Source organism: Carica papaya, chromosome 9 (assembly GCF_054855325.1).
Source record: "Carica papaya isolate Zhongbai chromosome 9, ASM5485532v1, whole genome shotgun sequence".
NCBI lineage: Eukaryota > Viridiplantae > Streptophyta > Magnoliopsida > Brassicales > Caricaceae > Carica > Carica papaya.
The window spans coordinates 4,603,657-4,623,945 of NC_142317.1; the positions used below are offsets into that span (position 1 = coordinate 4,603,657).

A 20,289-nucleotide genomic window follows, 5' to 3' on the forward strand; every position below is an offset into this window, starting at 1 on the left:
GTCGGTATCACCTTTGCTAGAAAGGGAGATGGGACGTCGAGGTTATGTATTGATTATAGAGGGTTGAACAGAGTCACAATCAAGAACAAATATCCCATTCCCATGATTGATGACCTCTTCGATCAGTTGCAGGGTGCACAGATCTTTTCTAAAATAGATTTGCGTTCAGGTTACCATCAGATGAAAATTAAGACAGAAGACATCCCCAAAGCAGCCTTTCGAACCAGGTAGGGACACTATGAGTTCCTGGTCATGCCATTTAGGCTAACCAATGCCCCAGTCATCTTCATGGACTTGATGAACAGGGTCTTCAGGAAATTCTTGGATCAATTTATTATCGTGTTCATCGATGACATCCTAGTTTATTCAAAAAGTAGAGAGGAACATGTTTACCATTTAGCTCAAGTTTTGCAGGTTCTCATAGGAAAGAAGCTGTATGCAAAATTAAGTAAGTGTGGATTTTGGCTTGAGCAGACCACCTTTCTGGGACACATCATATCAAAAGATGGAGTGTCAGTGAACCCTGAAAAGGTTGAAGTAGTGCTCGGCTAGGAGAAATTGACATCGGTTAAGGAGATCCGTAGCTTTTTGGGAATGGTGGCTTATTACCGCAGGTTTGTGGAAGGGTTTTCTAGTATAACTGCTCCCCTGACCCGGGTCACAAAGAAAAATGTCAAGTTTGAGTAGAGTGAGAACTGTGAAAGAAGTTTTTCAGAACTAAAGAAGTGATTGACTACTGCACCTGTGCTGGCCTTACCGAGTGGATTGGGGGAATATACAGTTTATAGTGATGCCTCCAATCTAGCCCTGCGTTGTGTTTTAATGCAGTATGGGAAGGACATAGCCTATGGGTCCAGACAGTTGAAGAGTCATGAGAAAAACTATCCCACCCATGACTTAAAGCTTGCCGCAATCATACACACCTTGAAGACTTGATGCCATTATTTATATGGAGAGACCTTTCAGATTTATACCGATCACAAGAGTTTGAAACACATATTCACTCAAAAGGATCTTAACATATGCTTGAGAAGGTGGATAAAACTTCTTAATGACTATGATTACGACATCTTACATCATTTGGGTGAGGACAACGTGGTAGCCAATGCACTCAGTAGAAAAAGTACAGGTACATTAGCCCATTTGATGGTTTTAGAATGCAGACAGATTAGAGCCACATAACAGGTTTGGCTTCAGGACTTGAGGAGAGTCACATATTTGAGTCATCTGACCGTGCAGCCTAAGTTAATCTAGAGAATAAGGGAAGCTCAGTCTGCCGATTCTGCCTTAGTAGCCCTCAAGAAAGATGCAAAACAGGGAGTTAGCTCAAAATTTCGAGTCTCCACCAATGGGTTGCTCAGATTTCATGACAGGGTATATGTTCCAAGTAATAGTGAGTTAAATAGGGACATCATGACAGAGGCGCATAGCTCAAAGTTTGCCATGTATCCTAGAAGCACTAAAATGTACTAAAGTATACGACCCCAATTTTGGTAGAATGAGATGAAAAAAGATATAGCTGACTTTGTTTCTAAGTGTTTGGTATGTCAGCAGGTGAAGATAGAGCATCAACGCCCAGACAGGCTACTTCAGCCATTACTGATCCCATAATGGAAGTGAGAATATATCACCATGGAGTTCGTGACATGATTATCTAAGGCACGCTCAGAACATGATGCCATCTGGGTAATTATTGACCGGCTTACCAAGTCTTTCTACTTTTTGCCCATTAGGATGACCGATCCCTTAGACAAGTTAGTAAGAATGTATATCCGAAAAATAGTCAGATTACATGGAGTGCCAGTGACAGTAGTGTTCAACAGGGATCCCAAGTTCACTTCTCGATTTTAGAATAGTTTTCAGCAAGCCATAGGAACGAAGCTATCCTTTAGTACTGCATTCCATCCCCAGACTGATGGACAGTCATAAAGGATAATTCGTACACTTGAAGATATACTCCGAGCTTATGTCCTTAACTCTAGGGGCCATTGGGATGATCATTTACCCCTGATAGAGTTCGCCTACAACAATAGGTACCAAACGAGTATTAGCATGGCTCCGTATGAGGCGTTATATGGGCGCCCATATAGATCACTGATTTGTTGGAAAGAAGTGGGCGATAGAAAACTGTTCAGCCCAGATCTGATAGAGGATACTACATCTAAAATAGTTAAGATTAGAAAGAACATTCAGATGGCTCAAAGCAGGCAGAAGAGTTATGCGGACACTCGGAGGAGAGATTTAAAATTTGAGAAAGGCGATCGGGTATTCCTTAAGGTTACTCATTTCAAGAAAATCAGTAGATTCGGCAGGATGGGGAAACTAAACTCTTGATTTATTAGATCATTTGAAGTCTTAGACAAAATTGGTACTGCCGCCTATAGACTAGCACTGCCTCCAAAACTTTTCAAGGTCCACAATGTATTTTATGTGTTCATGCTATGTAAGTACAACTCGGACCCCTCTCATGTCTTGGCCCACAAGTCTCTTCCACTCCAAGATGATCTATCCTACGAGGAAATACCAGTCGATATTGTAGATCGAAATAGTAGATTACTCCACAATCGGAAAATCTCCTTTGTAAAGATCATATCGTAGAACCGTACACCGAAGAAGGCTACATGGGAGCTAGAATCAGACTTTAGAGTCCAATATCCCCAGCTGTTCGATTGAGAGTGAGAGATAAATTTGAGGAAACAAATTTCTTTTAAGAGGGGGAGAGTTGTAACACCCACCTAAAACATTTTTTTATTTTTTATTAATAAATATAATTTTTTAATTTATTTTATTATATTTTATTTTATTTTCATTTAATGGAAAAAATTGAGTAAATTGATAAAGGATTAAATTGAAAATAATTTTAGGAAAAAGAGGTAAAAATTTAAATTTTGGGGGTATTTTTGAAAGAAAATTTGAAAATCAGGAGTCAAAACGTAATTTAGAAAAATTTTGTCATGTCAGACTGGTCAGCAGCCCCGACCAACCAGGACGCGCCAAGTGGCAGAGGCACTGACGCGGGAGGTCACTCGGGGGGAGCCACGTGCACGCGATCGAATAGCTGAGGTCTGTTCCCGTGCGCATGGACAGTCCAGAGTGAATCGCGCACGAACGGCCCAAACTAAAAAAGAGGTGAAAATTTGGTTCTGGGAGTATTTTTGAAAGAAAATTTGAAAACTGGGAGTCAAAATGTAATTTAGAAAAATTTTGTCATGTCAAACTGGTCAGCAACTCCGACCAACCAGGACGCGCCAAGTGGTAGAGGCACTGACACAGGAGGTCACTCGGGGGGGAGCCACGTGGGCGATCTACGTACACTCGATCGAACAGATGATGTCCGTTCCCGCGCGCATGGACGGTCCAGAGTGAATCGCGCACAGACGACCCAAATTGAATCCTGATGAACGACCCAGATTCACTCTTTATTTAATCGCGATCGGACAGTCCAGATCAAATGCGATGGACGGCCTATATCAAAAGCGGATGGGTATAAATAACCCCATCCGCACCCAAACCCTAATCCTAGCCGCTAGAACCTCTCGCCGGAAAAGACAATCCAGCTGCTAGGGAGCCAACCGCCGTCACCCGCTGCCGTATCGGAACCCTCTCCGATCACCAAAGAAGATAAAAATTTCTTTTTTTGCACGAAATTTAATTTTAAAACCACCCATGGCCAAATCAGAGTGAAAGAACTGGCCAATTGGCCGAAAAATATCTACGAAGCCCAGTAGCGCTACTGCGAGAAATTTCATAAATCGTCTCCGATGAGGCCTTTTTTTATTCCCGTTTCGCGTAATTTTTCCACCGTTGTGATCACCATTTTTTTATTTGCAGGTTGACCAAAGTGAAATACCCAACCGCAATGTGAGTAGGAGGAGTCGCCGTACCAGATAGCCCCACCGCTGGTGAGTTTTGGTTTTTCGTATTTTTTTGGCTCACCGAGGCCTTTTAGCGTATGTGCTCATATAAATCGATGTAAAATCGGCTAAATTCGACCGAAAACGACTGACTCGAGGTGGACTGACGCTGCGGGCAGTGGTGCCATCACAAGAGCACAACGGAGCCGCCGTGCTGGATTTTTGAAATTGGCCGAGTAGGCCCTGGGACTGATTTGGAGTTTATTTGAGATATTTGTAGGTACTATAAGCACGTTTTAGTTTCTGAAAAAAAATTCAGGGAACCTAGGGACCATCCATAGGTGTAATAAACCATTTAATTTTTCGGTGTTAAATCGAGTAAGGACCCCTCACCCTATTTCCTATAATAGAATTGAAGTTTAAATAAATAATAATATGGTATTTTGTACAAATTAAATAGATGTGCATAATTAATTACGGATTGCTAATGGAGGCCGAACCGGATATTGTTCTCTGTGATTTATTTTACAGTCTAAAAACATAATAATATCTGATTTATCTATTTTATGGTTTAAATATATGTATTATTGCTTTACCTGACCACTATTTGATTTTGGGATTTGAGACATGATTGGATTATCGGATGCATGTTTATTTGTTTATGTGATTATGTTTGATTTGATAATGGAGACTAAAGAAAAATAAAAAAAGAGGTGTGATCAAATAAACAAATAGAATGACAGCCTTACTAGATATCATAGGAGATGGTGGAAGGACCGGATACATAGAGAACCCTATCGTAAATGTTATCTTATACCGAACGGGGTATGGAGACTTGGTAGTTTGGTGCTCATACCGGACGGGGTATGTGAATAGTCCGCTTCACCCTTATACCGGATGAGGTATTGAGGTTTAATGTCTTAGTACTCATACTAGACGGGGTATAGGGACAACCCTGTAATTTAAATTATTAAGGAAAAAGGTTCACGTGTAGCGGAGACACCTCTATGAATCCCCATATATACTAGTAGGCTGGTGAAATGAGAAACGGTTATGATTTGATTTATTGTTAATGAATATGAATTTATGATATGTTTTATGTTGCTGATTGTTCATGAAGTTATGATATGTATGATATTATTGTCTTTATAGATTGTTTTTATAAATTTCATAATGGTAAGTGAACGGTAAATAATTTTATGATTGATAAACGAATTTTTTAAATTTAATGCTCTATTAGTTGTTTTGATTTTACACCAATTTTTACTTATGTGCCGGTGATATAATGTGATATTCTTACTGGGTTAGTGTAACTCATCCTTTATTTAACCATTTCAAATCAAGAGCACTTGGTTCCAGAGCTTGATCCGTAAGAAGATTGTGAGTATATGCTAGACACTTTCTATTTTTTATTATTTTTTTTATTTCTCATATTTTTTTTTTCAGAAAATTCATTCCGTAATATTATTCAATACTTTTAAATTATTGTATAAGGAATCTAAACTTTAACATTTTATTTCGCTTCTGTACTTAAATTATATATATTTAATTTTGTATTTCCGTCGTCGTTATAATTATAAACATAAATAATATTTTTTATTTTCAGAAAATAAATTATAAAAAACTATATTGGCTTTTTTTTTTTGAGTAATAAACTATATCTGAAAACTGAACTCTGAACATATTCTTAAACACCCAATGATAACCCATACATTACCTCTGCCCATGCCATCAAATCTCCTGATATTGCAGTCCAACGACGTCGTTTCATGCTTGCAGAGAATCTATCTTCCTGCCAGTTCTGGGATTCTGCACTCTACTTTAAGCGCGCACCAATTATCAAGAACCATACAAGTAAATGTCATCTCTTTCCTAAATCTACCAAATAATGTAAACAGGCTTTCATTCCCCACTCTGATTTTCCTCCATTTGAAATCGTCTGGTCTTTCCCCCACCTTTCCAAAAAACTTGGTAGTTCGATGGCTGTCAGAATGGGTTCTTTCAGGCATAGCCTGTTAGAGAAGCGAGAAAGGTTGCTCTCTGTAAAGGGCTACTCAGAACTAAGATTTGCAGATATCGATTCAAGCGAAGAAGACGACCCGGTTCGTTGCTGCTCGTATCGTTTCATTTCTGATAAGATTACGAGCTTCTTAAGGAACGTGCAAGATGTCGCCACTAACGCATGGCATATGGGTATTTCTGATCCGAGAAAGATTATGTTTTCCGCTAAAATGGGTCTGGCTTTGGTGCTCGTTTCGTTGGTGATCTTCTGGAAAGAATCTCCGAAAGAGATGAGCCGGTACTCTGTTTGGGCTATTCTTACCGTCGTTGTCGTTTTTGAGTTCAGCATTGGTAAGATGGTTTTGGACAAATCTTGCTTTTTGTTTGGTATTATTTATTGATTTTCTGATCTGGGTTGTAATTATGCGTACCTTCAAATGAATACATGTCTATAATACTCTTAGTTCTGTTGTTGTTCACTCTTTTTTTTTTGTTAATTTCTGTATCGATTTTGTTTTGTAGCTTTTCAAATGAGTACATGGGTTTGTTATTTAGCTCCAAGTTTAAAGGTGGGGTTATTTAGTTTTTTATATTTGTGATTGAGGCTGTTGGATATGGTAAGGTACTGAATCATATGGGCTATATTACAAAAGTGGTTCCCAGAATTGGTTTGAATTTTTCTGCTACTTTAATGGATTTCGAGGCATTTAGAGACCATCCTGTAATTCATTAAGCTTAATTAATTTTTTCACACATATTACCAATTGTAGTTTCTTACTTTTTTTGGTTAATGTTTGAGGTCAAGAAAAGTAATTAGAACTTCCTCTTTATTGCATTTCCAAATCATACTGGCTGAGTTTCGGTCATCTTGGATTGCTTGATTCTGGTTGTAGCTCTTGGTGGTCCTTTTCTCAATTCTTATCTTTATTTCTTGTCATCTTACTCATTTATTTCTGAGGAAGTATTTATACCGTCTCTGTGGTAACTTTTTACATTTTATAGTAATTCAGTAATGTTGATAGAATATGACCTGGATGCATAGACTTCAGAATTTTGTTTCTCAGAGGCATTTATTAGCCACTTCCTATTTGTTCCCATCTTAGTGAACTATATAGTTCTTTCCCTTATATTTAGTGGGTCACATCTTTCTTCAGGAGCAACTCTCAGCAAAGGATTTAACCGTGGGCTGGGAACATTTTCAGCCGGAGGACTTGCCCTGTGCATGGCAGAGTTGTCAACATTGGCTGGAAAATATGAAGAAGCTGTGATTATCTTTAATATCTTCATCATAGGTCTGGTTTGGCACTTACTATTACTTCATTTTGGTATGCTGGTGATCTGGTTTGATTAGTAGCCATTACAATTTCTTTTCTTCTGAGATGTGATGTGGCTCTCAGGATTTTCTGCAACTTATGTCAAACTGTACCCGACAATGAAGCCCTACGAATATGGATTTCGAGTGTTCTTGCTGACGTATTGTTACATAACAGTATCTGGCTACAGGACTGGGGAATTTATCCATATAGCCATATCAAGGTTCCTGCTTATTGTACTGGGTGCTGGTATATGTTTGGGTGTTAACATATTCATTTATCCCATATGGGCTGGAGAGGATCTGCATAACTTGGTCGCAAAAAATTTCATGAGTGTGGCAACTTCTTTAGAAGGTTAACACGCAGAATTTCTATTTTATTTGTTTAGTTAAAATCATAGAGATCCTTGAATTAGCAAAATTAAACTTTTAAGAACTGTTGGTTTTTCAGTCTTGATTATCATGCCTAACTAATTATTGAGCTTCTATGTAGGTTGTGTTGATGGTTACCTAAAGTGTGTTGAGTACGAGAGGATCCCATCCAAAATTCTAACATACCAAGCATCTGATGATCTTGTCTACAATGGTTACAGATCAGCTGTAGAATCCACTAGCCAAGAGGATGCTCTGGTAGTTTATATATTGCCATTATGTTGCTTCTCTAACTATTCAAGGATATGATGCTGTACTCAAATTCTTCTTTCTTTTTCTCTCCAATGTGAAGATGGGTTTTGCAATTTGGGAACCACCTCATGGTCCTTACAGATCTTTCAGATATCCGTGGAAGAATTATGTCAAAGTTAGTGGTGCACTGAGGCATTGTGCATTCATGGTCATGGCATTACACGGATGCATTCTTTCTGAGATACAGGTTTTCACTTTGTTCATCTTCCCCTTTTAATATGGTTAGCTTTCCATCTTAGATATCTTTTTTCCTTCTTCTTCATGGTATATGGGACTTGTAGCCCTTTCTGCAGAAACCCGACCTCCCAATGTAGGTCTGCGTCCACTTTTGAAATGGCTAATTTTCAAGATGTGCATCTGGTGCCAATAGAACCAAGACTATGTCAATTTACATCATATAGGCAATCAAGATGATCTAATTCAGCAACTATGCTATACTGCTCGATTGGAAATGGTTAAATATTTTATGAATTGACAACTTATGTTTTTCCGTTTTCTTTTATGTTTGTTTATATTCTGATAATATTTCTTTTACATATTTCTTTTACATATCTCTTTGACAATTCTCATTTTTTTTAGAAAAACCAAATTAAAAAACGTGGCCAATTCGTATATGTTGTGTGAATCTTTCCCATTTTTTTGGGTGCTGTTCTGCAGAGTTTTCCCAGGTTCGAAGTTAACTTAAATATCTCCTTGACATGCATATGTAGCTAGAAAACTGGGTCCAATTTGTTACAACAATATCTGCTAGTTATCATTTCCTACATCTTCATGTATTTAAGCATTATGTTGGTTATCAATGAAAAAAATGCCACTGAAAATGAGGACTGAATTTGAAAGTTTTAAAATGTTGTTTTTAATATTATCTAAAAAATAATTTTTGTTTCTACCTAATTACTCCCAAACATCAATGCACGCTTTGATAAATAACATGAATTTAACAAATGAGACCAGAAAATCTTATTACATACCAGTTAAAGCTTGTATTTGAAAATAGTGTGTTTTATTAGCAGTCATGTTTCCTGCAGAGAAGTGTATGATTCACTTATGGTCTTGTTCAGTATTAGTTTCATATATAACCATTGGTTTTTTGTGGGTGAGTTAATTCTTAACATTGACATGTGCAGGCTCCAGAAGATAAAAGACAGGTTTTTCGTGATGAGCTGCAAAGGGTAGGAGCTGAAGGTGCTAAAGTGTTACGTGAACTTGGGAATAAAGTTAAGAAGATGGAGAAATTAGGCCCAGTAGACATACTCTATGAGGTGCATGAAGCAGCCGAGGAGTTGCAAAGCAAGGTTGATCGGAAATCATACCTACTTGTCAATTCAGAGTGCTGGGAAATTGGAAACCGTCCAGAACCCCAAGGCTTCATGGACTTGGATGATAACAGAGAAAAAGTGCTCGAACACAAGTCCCGTAGTGAAGCTATACTAGATCTCAGAACAGTTGTTATACCAAAGAGTTGGGATAATAATAACCTTGGTGCTGGTCTAAAATCAACCTTCCCTACAGAAACATCTACTCAAGAAAAATTCAAGAAACAGATATCATGGCCAGCACGAGTTTCTTTCAATGCTGATGCATTGCCACAATTAGAAGAATCCAAGACATATGAAAGTGCAAGTGCATTGTCTCTAGCAACTTTTACATCACTTCTGATTGAATTTGTGGCGAGGCTGCAAAATCTTGTTGATTCATTTGAAGAGTTGAGCGAGAGAGCAAATTTTAAGGAACCTCCCGAGCTACCAGCAGCAGCACAAGGACCGATTGGGTTTTGGACTAGATTGCATAGGTTTTTTAAGTCTTGAAATTATTTGAGAATTTCTAGTTACAGATTATACGCAGATAGATTTGACTGGTAAAATATTAATGTTGGTCGTAGAGCCTAATCATTAGAGTTCATATAGTTGGTGTAAACAAGGCGGAACCCAGTTTAGTGCCAGTTCCAGATATAGGGAATACTCGTTGCTGTAATGGACATAACTTGTTAGACGGCCTATTTTTTAAGGGTCTGAATCTGATTGTTGGAGTGAGTTGATTCCAGAATTGGTGAAGCAGGTTTTTGTGATTGAATGTGACATGAGAATGGAGTATAAAATATCAGAGAAGCAAGAAATACAACTGGAGAAGTTGGAAATGGAGCAGATGTTTTTGGATATTTTTCTGCCGTAACTGAAAGATATTATTAATTCATTCTGCAGATTAGTTCAAGTAATCATTCTGCAGATTATGTTGGGTTAAATGTATTGGTTGAATTTAATTTCTGAATGGCTATTTTGATCTTGGGATTGATCATGTTGGATAAGGATTTCAGTTTCTCTTACTTTCTTTTTAACAGAAAATGATTATTATAAACTGTAAATGGGTGGTAAAATTGCGAATGATTATGCTGAACTCTTCCAACACCGTATATGAGGAATTTTACAGCATTTTGCAGTATTTTACACACATATGTATACATATATATATATATTGGTGTGCCAGTGCTTATGATGTTCCAATTTTGGGATTTTGAATTTTAATTTAGGTTAGTCTCTCAGCAGGATTAGGGTAGCCCAGCAAAGACTCTGGTTCCTTCATAACCATATGTCTTACATCAATGTTGAGGGCCAGTTGTTTCTGTACCATATGTCAAAAACTGTGAAAATAAATTTAATTAAAGAAAAATTTATTTCGTATTTTTGGTTAAATTTATTTTAAAAATTAGTTCTTATATTTTTTTTTTACTACAACCGGGTGTTTAGTTCAAAAATATGTATATTAAATTTGATATTAAATTTAGCAATTAAGTTAATTTTTAGTTTTAAAAATTAGTTAAGCCTACTTTCTGGTAAAGCTTATAATTCTAAAACTTTGATTTTTATATTATATTCAATTTTTATGTATATATAAAAATTTAATTTATAATTTATATATTTAATATATAAGTGAACTAATTTTATTTTATATATATAAAAATTTCAATTATAAAATTTATACTATTACATATTAAAAAAAGAATTACAAAATAATTAAATTCGATTGAACTTTGAACTGACTTGCATTTAAAAATATTACATTATTTTATATCTTCATATTATGCAAAATAATAATTAACTGTTATTTTTTCGGTAATAATTAATTAATTATTATTCTTATTTTTAATTACAAAATTATGGGAAACAATATCGACTTAAACGAGAAGAGAATCGTGTTGTAAACTAGATCTCCGATCTTTAGATCCCCGTCCCTCTCTCCATCTCCATTTTCACCACTTCATCTCGTCAGAACGACCGAGACAAACTCCATTTCCTTCAAGCCTCAAGGTGAACCTACTCCCTCTCTAATTTCTCTCTGTAACTCCGTTTCGTCTTGCCCTACATCTTATTTTCTGGTTTTTGATATTCCGAGAAGCAATTTCATGGCTACTTTCTTCTTTCAATCCGGATCTTTATATTTTCTAGTGGAAATCAGTGAATTTGCCGGTCTGTAAAACTTCAAGATCTTACTGCAAGTCGGTTTAGTTTTCAGTTTCTTTTTCTTGGATTTAATTTTCTAATGATTTGCCTCCGAGAATTTTTATGATTAAGCGTGTGATTATATGAATATGATTGAATCAATGATAATTAATGAGCAAGAAGCTACTCTTTCCTTCTGTTCTATGTTTGGTGGCTGATGTATTCGAGAGATAGAGTAGGCAGCTGGGTTTAGAACGTAACTTATACCTATGTTCTGAGTTTTATGCACTTGATTTTCTTTTTTGGATTTATGCTGTTAGAAATTAACGTAATAAGATTTCAAAGGTCGATTTCATTTTCAGCGATCAACTTGAGTTTCTCTACTATTCATAGCAATAATAAACGTGGTGTTCATATATGCATTGCATGATGGATAATTTATTTAGGGTTGAGTTGTTACGAATTTGTTTCTACACTGCAGCTCCGGATCTTGTGAGGCAAGATGGCGTCCATTGATGAGCCTTTGTACCCAATAGCAGTTCTAATTGATGAGCTCAAGAATGAAGACATTCAGCTTCGTTTGAACTCGATCAGACGATTATCGACTATTGCCCGTGCACTAGGCGAGGAGAGAACCCGAAAGGAGCTGATTCCTTTTCTAAGTGAGAACAATGATGACGATGATGAAGTTCTTCTTGCAATGGCTGAAGAACTGGGGGTGTTTATTCCCTATGTTGGAGGAGTGGAGTTTGCTAACGTGCTACTTCCCCCATTGGAGACACTATGCACTGTTGAGGAAACTTGCGTGAGGGACAAAGCTGTAGAGTCATTATGTAGAATTGGAGCACAAATGAGGGAGCAAGATTTGGTTGAGTATTTTATTCCACTAGTGAAGGTTGGCTATCAAATTCGATCATCATTGTTGGCTTTTTATGTTTTCTTGACATTCAATTTTGTTCTCTTCCATAGGACTTGATACTTCTTTTTCATATGGTGTATGAAACTTTTGTAGTTTAGTGGTGCTCATGTGAATTTACTGGTAAATAAAGTATTCTCTATGTAGAGAATAATCTGTCACGTTTTACTGTTTCCGAGTAAATTTTAGGAACTATAAGTATTTGCACAAACAAGTGAAATTGGTGCTTAGAAGGCTTTTGATAGAATCTAGAATTGAGTTTTAAAGCTTTCATGATTGCGTTACAAATAAGAAAAACTTCTTTTAACAAAAAGAAGTAAAAAAAAAAAAGATTTAAAGGGGGAAGTTTTAGTTGTAAGTAATAGTCTTAAAGAGAGGGAGGTTTCAACCATTCATGTGCAACCAAGCCATTCTCTTGCAATATGTGATCCTGTAACACAAACACTATTCTTTGATATCCGACTCTGATACTCTCCAGTGTGCTTCAGTTGTTTCCTTTTTCCATTTTGCTGTAAAAGCTTCTTATTGGATAAAAGAAATAGCATTATTAGGAAGAAAGGAAAATTAAGTGTAGAAGACAAGCAAAGTTAATGTAAGAATATCTGCTCAATCCCTTTCTAAATAGCTGAAGAGATCTGCTGGTAAAACAGTGAGCCTTAACCCGAGGGGACGCCAAAAAAACCAATCTGTCCCACAGGAACAAAGGGAATTGGAAGCAGTCCTTGAGTAAATGCATATGTTTCTGTGATTTTATCTGGCTTCCATGTGTTTTCTATCTCTGTTGACATTCATCTGTATGTGACGTGATCTTATCTTTAAAATAACAATGACCTTTTTCTTTGGAATGGTGCAATCTTGAACCTCTAGAGACTAGCTGCTGGAGAATGGTTTACAGCTCGAGTTTCCTCCTGTGGTTTGTTTCATATTGCTTATCCAAGTGCCTCGGAGGCATTAAAGACTGATCTAAGAGCAATTTACAATCAACTGTGTCAAGATGACATGCCCATGGTCAGGAGATCTGCTGCAACGAACCTGGGGAAATTTGCTGCTACAATTGAACCTGCTCATTTGAAGACTGATATAATTACTATATTTGAAGATCTGACACAGGATGGTGAGTACCTTCTTTATGCATCCACTAATTTGATTTATTTTTACAATCTTACTGCATGGGTCTTACACTTATTAGATTGGCTATGTAACTATACTTTGTCTATATGTTTCTCTTAAGATCCAAACAACTTTTACCTGTGTACAGTTCGACCATTGTATTTTTTGAATGGGAGCATAAGATGTTTTAAGAAATGGAGGGAAAAAATTTCAATGTTTTTGTGGTTGCTGACATTTGCCACTGGAACTTCTTTTTCATTGCTTGTGAAAACAAGGTCATGGGTAACTGTTACTTGGCGTTTAGTTGGTAGTTTGCTAATCAAAGCTGTTGCTTACAATTAGAATAAGCTTTTGTATATGATTGTTTAGGTCAATATAGCTAATTAGATTTATTTTCATTGTAATGCATATAAATGGTTAGCAAAACACCCATGATGTTTCGATAGTTCACTTTTATAAATTCAAGTTACATTTTAAGTTGTCATTACATTTGTTGTCATAGATTATTAAGCATATATGTTCTTTGGTTTCCTTTCAGATCAAGATTCTGTTCGATTATTAGCTGTAGAGGGCTGTGCAGCTCTTGGAAAATTGTTGGAACCTCAGGATTGTATCGCCCATATTCTCCCTGTCATAGTTAATTTCTCACAGGTAATTTATGTTAAATACCAGTGTTAGAAATTTAACTGTCAGCATTTTGATGTGATAGCCATGTATGTTTCCAGAGGATCTGTCTTATCAACTTCAGAAGCCTAATGCCTATAATTTGGTCCAAGGACAGTTTTCCACAGTAGTCATAGAAAGCATTAAGTGGTTTTATGTTTTTATTTTCTTAGGGTCTTTGCGTTAGGAATTTTAAGTAAGGCAGTCAATAAGGCTGAATTGACTGCAGCAGGTGCTGCAATCTCATGACACTGATCATGAATATGTTATACGTGCTATGCTAACATTGAGCTGTAGTTAATATGCTTGTTTATGATTGTTTAGGATCAGGGTTTATCAGCTGTAGCTTAGTAATTCCCGAGCTTAGGTTCTAGTGTCTCTCAGAGGGTTTACAACTGGCAAAACATTAGCTATTCCCTGTGAAATGGAGGGTTAATATTGAGAAATTGCAGCCTGAAGGTTAACTGATATGGTCCTGAGTCTGGAATTGAATTGTGAGTGGGCTCATTAGAGAGAATCCCCTCTCTTTAGAGGTAAGATACTCTACAACCTATCTAATAATAATTATCTGATAATTTTATTCATTCAGAGCGCTTGCATATTAATAGGGAAAATGTACATGCTTTCCTATTTTGGGTGATGCAATAACTTCCTAGATAATTTTCTACTTTAACATATGTGATAATGTCCTAAATAACATTTCCTAATGATAATAATTCCCTTTTTTTATTCTTAAATCTTAATTAAATTAAATATTAAAATAACTTCTAACCACTATTTCTATTGTACTCCAAAGTCCTAAGTAAATCAAACTATTAAGGAAACTACTAAACTGGAAAGACAGCCTGGACCAGTTCTTTTTTTCTTCCTCTTTCTGTTAGTCCCACAATGGAAAGTGATCCCTGTGAAGTGATGCCTGTTTGGGTCAGGTTGTTCTCCCTGATCCGACTTGGAGTTGGGGGACATGGCATTTACTTTAAGGCATCATTTCCGGGGCTTCTCTTCTTTTTCCCCGTAAGTACATAAACTATGTGATCATTTGTTTGGTGCTCTTACATAGAAGGTTTTGGCCAATAACATATGAGATGAATTTCATGAGAAATATATGTTTTAGTAGTGCCATTGTTATTGTTTTTCTCCATTCCTTTATTACTTTATTAATTTGTACGTGGGCATGGAAAATTGTGATTCTATGATTTGGCAATCAGGCATGACATAGTTACCTTTTCCCCACCAGGATAAGTCTTGGCGTGTACGCTACATGGTTGCAAATCAATTATATGAGCTGTGTGAAGCTGTTGGTCCAGAGCCTACAAGGTAATTGAACTATTTCTTGTGGAACTGTTGTGTTGCACTTTGCAGTCATGTAAAGGAGATGATTTTGAATATTTATGAGGCTTGGACTCTGATGTAACTGTTGGGCATGGGCAAGTATCTAAGCATCTGAATCCTTATAATTTCTAAGTTGAAGAGAAAAGGGTAATGCATAGTAGTTAAATAGTTAGCTACTGCTGTGTTGATATGTTTTATATATATACACATAAAGTAGTATGTTATGATTACATGGAACAGTTGTAAATGAGATAAGCAGTCAGTGTGCATCCGTTATGGACTCTTTAAATATGAATAGCAGTAGAGAAGTTTGCCAACTCATTCTAGATGAGGAGAAGTCAGCCAAGAGAAGAATGCTCTTTAAAAGCTTTCCTGTCCCTCTCCCTGCGGTCGAGTAACACATCCCACAAATATAAATTCAATACTTGGACAAACCACTGTAGCCCGAAAGGGTCTACTTTGGATCTAGGGTAACAAGTACAATCACCAATAGTTGCACCACCAAAGTGCTGCCCCAGGAAAAAATGGAAAACATTAGGGACCTACATGTGAACAACCATTCTCTCGTGGATCTCACTTATCAGCTATTGTTTCTTTTAATTAATCAGTTCTGTCGCTACTGTTGGTGATACAACAATAGCTGTCAAATGTTTGTAGTAGAGGGATGTTGCCTATTTCAACTTCTCTAGTCACATGTCTGTTCATGGCAAACCCACAATAGGTACTAAGAAGAGAAGCACCAGATATCACTTTCTCTCAACTTCTGTAGCTACAGTTCTACTCCAAAAAACATGAGTTTAAAGAAAAATTGGATTTCACTAAGACAGAATAAACTGATTTCAGCAACACTATCTCGTTTCTTTGGGCTGAGCATGCATTTCTCAGGATAGGAGAGTGTTGGAGTCTCAACTTGAGTCTGCAACCAAAAATGGCAAATCTTAGCAACATTGTTCCAAATATGTAAATTTGGTATCTGGAATTTTTTCTAGAGTATAACTTCATAGTCCGTCTAAAGAAAAGTATAATCTCATAGTTACTGTATTATTGACATTTTTTAGGTCAGATCTTGTTCCTGCTTATGTTCGGCTACTTCGTGATAATGAAGCCGAAGTGCGTATAGCTGCTGCTGGCAAAGTGACCAAGTTTTGCCGAATATTGAATCCAGAACTTGCCATCCAGCATATTCTTCCTTGTGTGAAAGTATGAGTGCTTATGAAACTGTCAATCTTCTTTATTTAAGGCATGGAGAGCTAAGTTCATGCTATGCGCTTGCCAAATTACTTCTGTGCATGCTGTTAGATATGATTCTTTGTTAATGATGGTAGCATGCCTAAATTTGCTTACTGTAGGACTTGTCAACTGATTCCTCCCAGCATGTTCGATCTGCTTTGGCTTCAGTTATAATGGGAATGGCACCAGTTTTAGGGAAGGTAAGAACACTTTCTGTGGAGGTGTCTACTCCAAATTAAATGAAAGTTTGGGTTTTCATATGAATTTCCGCAAAGACAAATATAGGGATCGACTTGGCATCAGTTAGGTAATGTATGTTAGCTTAGTATGAAAATTTGAATTGATCTGTGACAGCTTTTTGGTTTTTAGAGGTTAGATATCCTTCCCATTACTTATTTTGTTGTGTTTTTTAGTCTCATTTAGCTTTTGTTGATTTTATGTGACAGTTATTAGCCGCCGATAGTTTCCTGATCACTATTTCTATGTTCTTTTCCTGTTGACATGAGCCTTAAGTTCATTTATTGATTAGTTATTGATATGGCTTCTTTCAAGTGTAGTAACTAGGGTGCTTCATAACATTGCCTCCGTGGATATTGTCAATGGAGTCCGAAGAGAGTAATGTGTTTTAGATAGAAAAGTGTCATGTCCATCCAAAAAAAGCAAGTGAAATAGAGAAAAGAAAACAGCATCTATAGTTTGCTCCACTGTAGTTGACATGCTTTAATGTTTTGATCATTTTTGTCTTCATACTTGACACCATTGATTCGGGGGGATGGTTCTTCAGGATCTGTTGCTTTGTGGCCTTTTAATTATCGAGCATGTCTTTTTTTTTTTTTTTTTTTTGCGATTAACTACGTTTTCCTTTGGGGAAATGCTTTCTTGGTTTTTTTTTGTTATTTTATGTACGTTCCTTTATTGGGTGCAGGATGCCACCATTGAACAATTGCTGCCCATTTTCCTCTCACTTCTGAAGGATGAGTTTCCTGATGTGCGACTGAATATTATCAGTAAGCTTGATCAAGTCAACCAGGTAATTGGAATTGATTTGCTGTCTCAGTCCCTACTGCCAGCAATTGTTGAACTTGCTGAGGATAGACACTGGAGGGTTCGGCTAGCAATAATAGAATACATCCCTCTACTGGCTAGTCAATTGGGTGTTGGCTTCTTTGATGATAAGCTCGGGGCTCTTTGCATGCAGTGGTTGAAAGATAAGGTTAGAGAAGCTGTTTCATTTTTAGTAATGTACATCTGAAGCATCTCTTATTTAAAATATATATATATATATCTGAAGCATCTCAAGCTATAGAGTATCTTTTTATTATCTTGCCCCTATTTCTTCCTCCTTAGAGATAAAACTTTCTTGATTTGAATCCCTAGAAATTTTAATTTTTTTCGTTTGCTTTTCTTCTTCTTAGGAGTTGAATGAACAAAGATTCACAGTGTATCCTGGCTTTTGTCAGTGGAAACTTGTTAATTACTTTGAAATCATAGGATTTGCCCAAAGCTAAGCATCAAAAGGCATGTGCATTATTCGGAACTTAAGGAGGAATAAGTTATCTGGTTTGGCGGGGTTTATTGTCAGATTTTAGGAGCACTGAGATATAAATTTAATTATTAAACCCTGTTACTACTGTGATCAATATTTGATATTATAGTTTCGAGCTTTCTGTTTTCTTAATTTCTCTTGGGAAATGTTGCAGGTTTACTCAATTCGTGAAGCGGCTGCTAATAATGTGAAGCGCCTTGCAGAAGAATTTGGCCCAGAGTGGGCAATGCAACACATAGTTCCACAGGTAAGTTTGTTAGCCTATAATTTACCATGAGTAGTACCTTCTACAATGTAAATAACATTGATGATTTTAGGGTCTTGATTCCCAAAATGATGGTGTTTTCAGTCCAGATGCTATTTCTTTCTCCTGATGGAGCTAACATCCTTAGTCTAATTGTACATTTAAGCTGGCTGATTTCAATGCCTTTATATAAAGCTAGTCCTTGAGTTTTCTTCATTGTGCAATTTGACCAATGATTATTGATAAAGGGGGATCCCTATGAGTAAACTCCAATTCGTTTGATTTCGCACTTACAACTTTGAATGTCTTAACAGGTTTTAGATATGATTAACAATTCACATTATCTGTATCGGATGACCATTCTACATGCTATTTCTTTACTTGCCCCTGTTATGGGCTCAGATATCACTTGTTCAAAGCTCTTGCCTGAGGTCATTAATGCATCAAAGGATAGGTAATTTCTGGACTCAAATAATACATGAGAACAGTATTTCTTTCAATTTTCATTTGTTGGCACTAAATCAATGAGAGTTGCCTGTCACAGAGTACCAAATATCAAGTTCAACGTGGCAAAGGTCTTAAAATCGCTAATTCCTATAGTTGACCAGTCTGTAAGTGATCTTTTTATTGTTTTTCTATAATTCTATAGTTTACCAGTCTGTTAGTGATCTTTTTTACTGTTTTTCTAGAATTCTCTAACCTTGACTAGACCCATTTTGTTGGGCAGTAAGTGATTAGATGAAAGTAAAATTGTCTTTATCGGTGAACTACTTAAAAATAATTTGGCTATTTGATTATGGCTAGCATTAAAGTAAAAAACAGAGTTTTTGCTGAACTTTCCTTGACAAGAAAGAAAAAAGTGGATGGTCCTGATGGGATGCACGGGACTGCATGGCGTTTTGTTTTTTCTTTTTTAATGTTATATTTCCTTTTTATACGCCTGAAGAAGTTCGTGAAAATGACCTCATTTGCTTACCAAAAAAACGGACCTTACTTTGTTCCATTCACCTGCCCAGCGTGTCCAGCAAAACCCAATGCCTTAAGAATACTTGTTAATAAAAGTAAGAAAATCATAAAGCTAAGCATTTATTAACGGGGCAGAATGCTAAATGCCTCTTGATTCTTGAACTTTGCAGGTTGTGGAGAAGACAATTCGGCCATGTTTGGTCGAGCTGAGTGAAGACCCCGATGTTGATGTCAGGTTTTTTGCGAATGAAGCACTACAGTTAAGTGATCAGGTATCGATGTCCAGCTAGGTTCTTTGCTTGTCTTATTAATATTTTTTTAATTATTCTTAATTGTGGATCTGATTTAGCTTGCCAGCCATATGTAATATCTTACTCGAGGTGCTGACGTTTTTCCCTTGTAAAAACATTCTATTGTCTTCTTAATGCCTGGAATGCAATACTTTTATTTTTTTGTTTTTGTTTTATTTTTTATTCGATTTTCTACTGAGCTTTCTTCTGGAAATGCAATAAGTATATACAAATATAAAGCAACACCCACATATCTCAAAGTTGAAGCACATCAAGTGAAGTGAAGCAGCAGCGGACTCCCGACCGTAGAAAAGAGAAGGCAGAGTAAAAAGCAATTTTTTATAGAAAACTTCTTATATTTATGTACTTTTAATATATATATATATATATTTAATATTTAAAATTAACTGGTTCGACCGGACCAGGTAAATAGTTTCAAATCAAAGACAGCATGAGCGTTGTCCGATAATGTCCTTGATCAAGATGATTTCTCTGGTTTCTTTGGTTGGGTCTGATCTGATAAATTAAATGGCTGATAACTGGCAGGCCAGATTTGATTTGGCCCAGAATAAGAAAGTGGGTTAGGTCCATTCCTGTCTGATTGTTAAATGAGGCGGGCCTATTAAAATAAATTTGGCCCAATAAAAATTAAATTTTTTATTAAATATTATAAAATGTTTTCAGAACTTCTGATAACAAAAAAC

The 20,289-nt window shown here is 36.5% G+C and overlaps 2 protein-coding genes across 2 annotated transcripts; both read left to right on the plus strand.

Moving 5' to 3' along the window:
• The first annotated feature begins 5,559 nt into the window (after window positions 1-5,559).
• On the plus strand, window positions 5,560-10,146 carry LOC110820516 (aluminum-activated malate transporter 9). The gene is made up of 6 exons (XM_022050004.2): window positions 5,560-6,206; window positions 7,010-7,147; window positions 7,253-7,522; window positions 7,661-7,797; window positions 7,892-8,038; window positions 8,979-10,146. Exons 1-6 carry the CDS (start codon window positions 5,834-5,836, stop codon window positions 9,657-9,659), a joined length of 1,746 nt encoding a protein of 581 aa, XP_021905696.1. The 5' UTR covers window positions 5,560-5,833; the 3' UTR covers window positions 9,660-10,146.
• An 850-nt stretch (window positions 10,147-10,996) lies between these two features.
• Window positions 10,997-19,748, plus strand: LOC110820412 (uncharacterized). The gene is made up of 12 exons (XM_088210839.1): window positions 10,997-11,156; window positions 11,770-12,183; window positions 13,072-13,318; window positions 13,853-13,965; window positions 15,215-15,294; window positions 16,368-16,509; window positions 16,659-16,739; window positions 17,465-17,752; window positions 18,240-18,332; window positions 18,644-18,783; window positions 18,874-18,940; window positions 19,466-19,748. Exons 2-12 carry the CDS (start codon window positions 11,791-11,793, stop codon window positions 19,583-19,585), a joined length of 1,764 nt encoding a protein of 587 aa, XP_088066965.1. The 5' UTR covers window positions 10,997-11,156; window positions 11,770-11,790; the 3' UTR covers window positions 19,586-19,748.
• Window positions 19,749-20,289: the final 541 nt, after the last annotated feature.